The 9,943-nt window shown below is 37.5% G+C and overlaps 1 protein-coding gene across 1 annotated transcript; it reads left to right on the forward strand.

Annotated features, from left to right (window-relative positions):
* The first annotated feature begins 6,764 nt into the window (after window positions 1-6,764).
* Window positions 6,765-9,548, forward strand: LOC144972581 (uncharacterized). Its single transcript, XM_078913956.1, has 2 exons — window positions 6,765-6,977; window positions 7,571-9,548. The coding sequence occupies exon 2, from the start codon at window positions 7,575-7,577 to the stop codon at window positions 9,537-9,539; it is 1,965 nt and encodes a 654-aa protein (XP_078770082.1). The 5' UTR covers window positions 6,765-6,977; window positions 7,571-7,574; the 3' UTR covers window positions 9,540-9,548.
* The last annotated feature ends 395 nt before the right edge of the window (window positions 9,549-9,943 follow it).

A 9,943-nucleotide genomic window follows, 5' to 3' on the forward strand; every position in this document is an offset into this window, starting at 1 on the left:
AACTCTTCAATTTGTACTGTTTTCACTATTCACATTTTTATATTATCTAAAAATAATCAAGGTTGAGATTTGATAAGTTTTCACTGCAAGTTTAGTTATTCAATACATTTATTTGTTTTTATTAAAAGTACATGGTGACCAATTAAAATGTTATTTGATATTCCCACCAACAAAACAAAGCTCGACTATATCAATATCAAAAACACTACAAGATATTTTAATCATTCATTCTTCAAGTATTGTCGCTATTTTAACAATATTTAACTGATGCAAAAGATACCATGATGTAGTGTACTAAAATGACTACCAGAGGGGAATTTTAAAATTCAATTTCTGTTTTCAGATTATTATTTTTAAATGGTGGTACTCAGTCATGGTGCATGAAAACTCTTGGGGTTTGTTTGATGTTGTTTTTTCGTTTGTTTGTAGATTTGAAAAATGCAATAGCAAAATCAATCCAAGTATTAGATTTGGATATAAACTGTGTAAAGGAACGCAATCTTTATTTCTTGTTATTGCATGTATTGAACTCTTTGGCAGAATCTAAATGAAGCATCACATGAACTGCTAATTATATAAACGTTATTTTTGCAGCAAACTAAACAAATCTATCAGCATTGGTCTTCAACAAAAATTGCCCTTCTATAATAAACCGTTAATTTGTTTACTTAGTGTTAAGTGATGCGTGTCATCAGTGTGCAACTATATCTATAGCTCTCTATCATTGTCTGTCGCATGTATCTCCAATTTGTTTTGGAGAATGTTGGCGGAGGCTATTTGTTGGGTCCATCACCTCCCCCCCCCCCCCCCCCTCACCACTATCTTTTGTCCTTTATAGTGGTTTTCTGTATTTGTTCCAGAGAGAGAGAGAGAGAGAGAGAGAGAGAGAGAGAGAGAGAGAGAGAGAGAGAGAGAGAGAGAGAGAGAGTGTGTTTTTTGCTCAGAACTTGGTTGGAATCTTTCCCATGAAAGGGGTATCTAGTCTTTTTATTGTTTAGCGAGAGATTTATTTAATTTTTGGCTAATTTGTATAATTTCCGCCAAAATAATTTCTATAAGTGACAGTGTATTTAGTATTACAAACAATCAGGGATTCTATACAGGTTATAAAATCTAAATCTGCCTAATTGTCCTGTATTGTTGTGTACTATAATCATATTAGACCTTTTATGAGCGGAGAATTGACCGAAAAGTCATTGTCTTCAATCATCCCACAATACATTTGCACCTTATTTAAAAAGTCTGCATGTAACTTTCATTATGTTTGAAGTCTGGCGTCCACCAGGAGAAATGAATATTATAGTAAAGGTCTTAAAACATGGGACCTTGATGGATAAGGCTGGCGTGTACTTATTTGCAGGTCTGATGACCCAAATTGTTATGGGCTCATTGTTGTAATGGATACTCTCAACCCAGCGCAAAATATATTTCATTACAACAATGTTAAATCAAGCTCATAATTGCGTTTGGTTATCAGACCTGCTAATAAGATCACATCCATAAAGACCACACGATTTCAATACTTAATGCATTACTCGGTATATTTATATACAATTTTCTATTACCTTAACCCTAATCGAATTGTACGTCGTGTTTTTACCCCTTAATCGTACGTCGGGGGTAATTTGTTACCCCGCGATAATATATAGTAAAATAAAGAACTATCCCTAATCGTACGTCGAGGGTAATTTTGTTACCCCGTGACAATATAGAGTAAAATAAAAGAATGTCTGTATTCGTACGTCGGGGGTGATTTTGTTACCCCGTCAAAATATATTATAGTAAATTAAAAGAATATCCCTACAAGTCGTCGGGGATGATTTTGTTACCCCGTGATGATCGACAGCATAAGTAGACATTTGTTCACAATCATTTACCCCGTGATGATCATCGTCAGCATAAATAGACATTTGTTCACAATCATTTACCCCGTGATGATCATCGTCAGCATAAGTTTGTTCACAATCATAACAATTATGGAATCAGACTCTTGACAATTTCTAAAATTTTGATTTCACACACACACACACACACACACCGACACACACACACACACACACACACACACACACACATATATATATATATATATATATATATATATATATATATATATATAATATTGTTTAATTCTACTGTCCTATCGCAAACACAACGTAACCGTTCGTTCCGATTGCACAATTTGCAAAACTGACTGTCCTTGGCAAATCACCGTGCTTTTGACCAATTGTACACATTAAAACTTAAAATATAGAATCAGAAATATAAAATAAAAAAACTTGTTTAAAAATTTGATCATTCACTCAATGATCTTTCAAAGGCATTAACGAGAAAGCGATACCAAACTTTTCTATAACACGTCACCGTATTTGAAAAAGAATTCTCTTTAATTTTATAAAATTGACAAATTAAGTTCCCAGCAGCATAAAAAAAGTGTACAGTAAAAAGTGTCGTTCTCATTAAGCATTATCCATTTGCATTTTTGGAAAATAGTCGTTAAAATCTCTCCTCCCCCCCCCCCCCCACCCCCTGCCCCCCCCCCCCCCCCCTTATATATGTGTCATATAAATTACGGTATATGGATTGATACATTAAAAAAAGAAAAGAAATTGAGACATAGTATTGGCAAGGTTTTTGTTGTCGTTGTATTCTATTTTTTTTTATTAAACCAATCACTCACTCACTTATTCCCATAACCGGATGGTCGTACGTCTGAGGAACATGCGGGATGAAGCCGTTAACTCACTCAATCCTAGAGATTTTTGCTACTTTTCAATATTGGAAATAAAATGTATTAAAAATGAGCATGTACATACATAGAGTTTCATTTCAACTACTAGTATTAACATGCAAAAACTAAAAACCTTAGATTTGATACTACGCATATAATTTGTCTCAGAAAAATGTAATAAACAGGCATGGGGTAAAAGTAACCCGGGTAAACTACGGATATAGTCGGTGTTAGGGTTGAGTGAGTTAACCACTTCTCTCCATTCATCTCTGGTGAGGGCCTTGCTCAGTAGTTCTTCCATCCTGAGACATGTCCATTGTTTGATGTAGTCTATCCACATCTTCTTTTGTCTTCCTGTTTTCCTTAGTCCTTCCATCGTGCCCTGCATCAATGCCTTGCAGATTCCTTCATGGCGCACAGTGTGGCAGAACCAAGTGAGCTTCCTCCCATGGTGGACAAGGGATCACTCGCTGTGTCTTCTATCCCCCTATATTTTTTTTTCTGAGTAGCTTTCTATATTTGACTTGGAATGGGATTACTTTTTTTTTTCCTTGGCACTTGCCGGAGTCCTTGGTTGAGATAATAATAATAATAATAATAATAATAATAATAATAATAATAATAATAATAATAATAATAATAATAATAATAATAATAATAATAATAATAATAATAATAATAATAATAATACTTTATTGCATCCCAAAAAGGAAATTTTTTGTACAGACGTGTTATAATTTACACATAAGAATACAATGGAAATAGGATGTATATATATATAAAAAAGGAGCAGCTCTATAACCAGAGCTGCGCTTTATAATAAGAATAATTTCAACACTGTAAAATAGTTAAAACTGTCACTATAAATTGAAAATTGAAAAGATTGCAAAACAAATAAATTAATAAATTAATATTTATATTTTTAAAAGGTAAAAATGAGAAATAATTATATAAAATGATTATTGCTTGTTGTTATAAAGCCTAATACTGGACGGCAGAAAAGATTTTCGGTGTCTCTCTGTTTTCGTTGAAATAGAGAAAGGGCGACCACTTCTTTCTGACATAATAATTGATGGTCTTAGTGGATGATACTGGTCATTTAATATTTTAGTTATTTTATTTATACAAAATTTCTCGTATAAAAGATCTACATCGTCAACATCATTTATATAGCGTTTAATGGATTTTTTAATATTTGAATTTATTTTGTTCCTTTCCACTGCTAAGCAATTGCCTCCCCAAGCTGTTATACAAAATGACAAAACACTTTCGATTACTGCTCTATAAAATAATGTGCAGAGGGTTTTATCTATTCTAAACTGAGAGAGTTTTGATAAAAAATATATACGTCTGCACATCTTATGCCTAATTATTTTCAAGTGTTCATCCCACTTGAGCCTGTCATCAATCGTTACACCAAGGTATTTGTAGTGAGGAACTCGCTGGACGAATTGGTCCTTTAATTTTAACGGTTCTATCGGTTCCTTCACTCTCCTAAAGTCAATCACTAGCTCCTTTGTCTTGCTTATGTTAAGCTCTAGGTGGTGGGCATCACACCAAGACACAAATCTATCAATTTCTTGCCTATAAGCCACTTCGTTGCCACTTGTTATGAGGCCTTGAAGAGCGGTGTCATCTGCAAACTTTATTAAAGGTACACTCAGGTTTTGACTTCTACAGTCATTCGTGTATATTGTGAATAATACAGGGGACAATACACAACCCTGAGGAGCACCAGTATTTGTAGTTATACAGGAAGATTTGTTTTGTCCTAATTGAACATATTGTGCTCTCTCCGTAAGAAATTCGAGCACCCAAGCAATTATATACTTGTTTAAATTCAGACTAGTCAATTTTTGAACAACCAACTGAGGTTGCATTGTATTGAACGCTGAAGAAAAAGCAATCTGCAATAGCTCCTAGAGTGATCTAGATGCCTGTAGATGTTGTTTGTAAACAGCAAAATGGCATCCTCTACGCCACGTCCTGGTTTGTAAGCAAATTGATGACTATCACTCAATGGCATAAACTGATTCCTAATTTTAACAAGAACAAGTTTTTCTAAAGATTTCATGACTATTGAAGTCAGTGCAACAGGTCTGAGATCGTTCATAGTTTCAAGTTTTTCTTTTTTTGGAACAGGAATAATTTTTGAAGTTTTCCAAATTTCAGGGATCGAAACGCATTGGAGGGACCAGTTAAAAATATGTGTATAAATGGGGGAAAGCTGGTGGACACATTCTTTTAATAGTTTTCCTTTCAATCCATCCGGCCCAGCAGCCTTCCTCTCGTTTAGTTTCGAAAATACGAATCTCGTTTCCTCTTCATTGACCTCAATAGTCATTTCATCTTCCAAAGCCCTGTCTAATTTGTTAGGCGATAATACATTTTTTCCCCGACAGAGACTGTTAACGACCAGGTTCTCATTTTACACATTTTACACGTGAGAGAATGTGAGTATAGAGCCTTTTCCAAGAAATCAACTTTTCGCCGCCCAGAGCAGGACTCAAACCCAGGACCTTCCTATCGGAACAAAAACATGCACAAAGATGTTTTGAACAAAATTAAGAGGGGCGAGCCATTGAAAGCTAATGATAAGCATCTAATTATAGAGAACTGGCTCTGCTGAGAGGAGCAACATAACACAAAGGTCTCAGTAATCCAACATTAATTCTGCAATCCACAAGCCTATCTAATCCGTATAATATGAGAGATGTGGACACTATTCACTATTATTGTTTCTTTACTTGCACTGTACAATCCGATAACTCTGAATTCTGGATGGACACCCTTTTTGGGAACAATAAATGAATTATAGGAGCGCTCGAACTTCCGTCAGGTAGTTAAGCCCAATGCAACTGGCTGATGGAGGGAGGGCCGGTGAATCCCGTCAACGCGTACTCGAACAGACGCATGCATGCATTCACTGTCTAGACTAGTTGCGTACTTTATCCGCAGGCAAAATGGCAGTCTGTTGCACAGACTTGGCAACAGTTACAGGGTGAAACATCGACTGTTTTGACCGTTTGAGGTAGCCGAAGAGTTGCTATGTCTTTTCTATGCGCCTTTATCTCCTCTCCCTTTCTATGTTGCTCTCGCTGGGTGGGGTTCCTGGTCTCCCATAGTGGGCAGGGAGGTACTTACTATGCATTCTATCTGTTATCCAACATGTTTCTGTCTTTGTCTTGGAATGAGATAACTAGGTTTTGTCTTGGCCCTGGCCGGATACCCTGGCTGGGAGGGAAACAGTTTAGAGTTTTGGGAGATGATAATTTTTGTCTGGTAAATCATCTCTCTGTTATGCTAAGTAATATATATATATATATATATATATATATATATATATATATATATATATATATATATATATATATATAATATATATAACGGTAAACATTTGAGTATGTTCCTCTCCGTTGAGACCTGTGCTTGTGTCTGTGTCAGGGGATGAGACATTTATGTAAGGAATCTCAAACTAAGTACACCGATAGTGTGCTCTTTGGATCTACATCTGCTGTTCCTTACTTGAACGAATTTCCCTTTGTCTTCCTTTTTTTTGGTACTTTAATTGTAATCCTTGAAATTTTTACTATCCCATTTTCTTCCTTTTTACTGGCGCTGATATGACCTAAATTATGTTGCAAGCACCGTGAAACTCTTAAAAGCAAACAAACAAACATTGCTCTCGTCTTTGTTCTGAATTGGCATTGCTCCTTTTTTTCATGGTCATGACAGGGATTCTTAGATGAGAGGTCGGCAGTTGAATGTATGGTTCTTTCTTTTGAGAGATCTTTTTCCTTGTAAATCATCTCTCTATAATGTAGGTACTATTTTCTTGAGTGGGGTTCCCGACCTCCCGTAGTGGGCAGGGAGATACTTGCTGTGTCTTCTATCCCCCTGTATCTGTTTTTCAATTGCTTTCTGTCTTTGACTTGGAATGAGATTACTTGTTTTTGTCCCGACCCTGGCCGGAGTCCTTGGCTGGGAGGGAAACAGACGAATAAATAGTTATAGTCTTGGGAGGTTAGGGGAGACTGGGGTGAAAAGTCCCAGGGGTGAAAAGTCCCAAGGAGGTTTTGGCCCTTAGATATAATTTTTTGGCCTTTCTGTTTTGAAAAATCTGGTATATTTAGTTGTTGGCCTATTTGGCAATAACAAGCGTTCTTTCCCTCTCCATCTTTGAAAGATAGCTACCACCACCTGTTCATCTGAAGCAAAAAGTGAAAATCTACCCTCATCAGAATTTGTGAGTATTCTTTTATTTTTGATTCAATTAATGTATGCATTTGTGATGTGACTCTATGGCCATTTTTGCATAACTCTGACATGTTTTACACTAATGCTGGTATTCATATTGGCACAGTTGGCTGCAAATCAGGCCAACCCCCTATCGGGGTGAAAAGTCCCAGTGTTGGGGGAAAAAGTCCCACTGGGACTTTTCACCCCGGGCTGCTGCAACACCTGAGGATGTCTATATAAACATATAAATAATAATAATAATAATAATAATAATAATAATAATAATAATAATAATAATAATAATAATAATAATAATAATAATAATAAATAATAATAATAAATATGATTTCTATCTGCGCCTATCCCAAGAGGCTCTAGGCGCTCATTCATACACTCATTCATAAACACTTGTACCAAAAGACAAGGGGACTTTTACTCTAAAAATAATCTAAAAAGATATGTTTTTAAAGATTTTTTAAAAGTAATAAAATAATCATAACTGTGAAGTTTCATGGCTTCCATTCTTCCATTTTTATGATAGGGAGTAGTGATGATGATAATTTGTAATGGTAAACTCACACATTTTGTTTATTTCCCCAGAACTATGCCAAGGAACTACGTCCGAACAACCACGAGGGGCTCCTTCACGAAAGACACGATGGCATCAGCTGTGGCGGCCGTGCTTGGGGGAATGTCTTCCCGAAAAGCAGCAGATGAGTTTGATATCAACTATAAGACGCTGCAACGCTATGTCAAACTACACAGGGCTGAAGGTAGCATCAACAGTGGCAGCTTCGGCTATGGCTCAGAGAAGAAGCGCATCTTCACAGATGACCAAGAGCAGATCATTCTCCAGTATGTTCTGGAAGCCTCCTCCATCTATTATGGACTCACGCTGGAAGACCTTCGAGGATTAGCCTATGAGGTGGCTGTTAAGAATCAAATTCCAGTCCCAGAATCATGGACTGCCAATAGGGCTGCAGGAGAGGACTGGCTCTATGGATTCAGAACACGCAACAAAGACAGTCTCAGTTTGCGAAACCCCGAAGCGACATCATTAAACAGAATGCAAGCGTTCAACAAGACCAATGTGAATACATTCTTTGACAATCTAGAACATGTAATGGCAGTGTATAAGTTTGCACCACAGTGTATCTGGAATATCGACGAGACAGGATGCTCCACGGTTCAGAAGCCCAAACGACAGCTGGCGAGGAAAGGAGAAAAACGTGTCGGGTCTGTGGTCTCTCAGGAAAAGGGATGTACGGTCACACTCTGTGGGGCAGTGAATGCCCTTGGCAACAGCATGCCTCCATACCTTATTTTTCCACGAGTAAATGTACAAGAACACTGGTCAACAACTGCCCCACCAGGATCCCTTTGCGACTCTCACCCCAAAGCTTCAGGGTGGATGACATCCGAGAACTTCTTGCGTTTTCTGCAGCACTTTCAGAAACACGCTAAACCATCAGCTGCGCATCCAGTGCTGTTGATTCTTGACAACCATGCTTCGCATTGTGGTGAGAATGTTATTGCTTTTTGTAAGGAAAACAACATCACCCTGCTCTCATTTCCGCCACATTGCTCGCATCAGATGCAGCCCCTGGATGTTTCTGTCTACGGGCCATTTCAGACCTTCTACGACTACGCTGTCGACAGGTGGTGCAAGGATCCACAAAATACTGGCAAACAGATGTCCATCCACACTGTGCCTCAAATTATATCTTATGCATTCCCAAAGGCTTTCACCCCAGCAAATATCACAGCTGGCTTTCGTGCAACCGGGATTTTTCCCACAGATAGGAACATTTTCTCTGACGACAAGTTCTTACCAACATTTTCAACAGATCGACCACAACCTGCGCCTGCGACCCTAAACCAGCCATCAATGAGCACTGGAACTGCAACAACCGAAGCTGAAAAATCTATCAGCAAAGGTTTTGTATCGCCGAAAGAAATTCGTCCCTTCCCCAAAGCAACAGCTCGCCCAGAGGAAAAAAAACAACGGAAAACAGTTAAGTCAACTATTTTGACTTTGACCCCAGAGAAGCGACCAGGCAACTATCAACAGTCTTTGGTTGTCGAAACAGAAGTGGCTTCAAAGAGAAAACGGCTGCAATATGACTCTGAGAGTGATGATGAGGCTAACTGTGCCCTTGATTCAATTCTGGAAAAAGCAGACAAATTGAACGAAGAGGACGACGTTGAGGTTCAGGAAGAAGAAGACCTGAACGAGGCCCTCCTCCTTTCCTCCTCTATGGAAGAACAGGACCTGTCCCTCCTCAAGCTGGAAGACTTTGTGTTCTTTAGATGCGAAGGAAAGAAGGGCAATGTATTCTACACAGGGATCGTGAAAAGTGCTATGGATGAGGACGGGGACTTCGAAATTGAATTCCTCAAACGAAGTGAAAAAGTAAAGAACAAATTTATTAATTTCTCCAATGAGGAGATCTGGTCTGTCCACAAAAAGCAAATTATTACAAAGCTGTGCAAATCTGATGTGATCGGTACCCAAAGAACGAAGAGTGGACACGTGTTTAAAGATGATATTGTGAAATATGCTCAATAGACTAGCCCAGCTGAGCCTTATCGAATGTCTTTCTTTGATATTCTTTTCAAAGTTCCAACATTCCCTGTAATGTACATTTTTAATTTTTTTAAATTGCTATTACACTTGATTTCAATGTCATGTATTCCCTTTTGTTAATAAAATGTTTCAGACGAAGAGGTTTTTCAAAAAAAAAAGAAGTTTTTCATGGATGGAGAAGTGAAACCTGATTAAACAGGAGAATAATGATCGATGAAACTTACATACAAATCATTACCAGGTTTTAATGACAAAAAATGTTGTCATTGTCATTATGAACAAATTGATAACATCTTACTTCTTGATCATAATTTTCTTGGCTAAATTAGATTTCACTGGGTTGGGACTTTTTACCCCGGGAGGTGGGACATTTCACCCCGGCCTGG

The sequence above is a fragment of the Berghia stephanieae genome, chromosome 5 (genome assembly GCF_034508935.2).
Source record: "Berghia stephanieae isolate SIO BIC M18660-M18661 chromosome 5, UCSD_Bste_1.3, whole genome shotgun sequence".
In the NCBI taxonomy this organism is placed as follows: domain Eukaryota; kingdom Metazoa; phylum Mollusca; class Gastropoda; order Nudibranchia; family Aeolidiidae; genus Berghia; species Berghia stephanieae.

Excerpts from the sequence above, each read along its gene's own strand:
- LOC144972581 (XM_078913956.1), top strand. The coding sequence starts at position 7,575 with ATGCCAAGGAACTACGTCCGAACAACCACGAGGGGCTCCTTCACGAAA.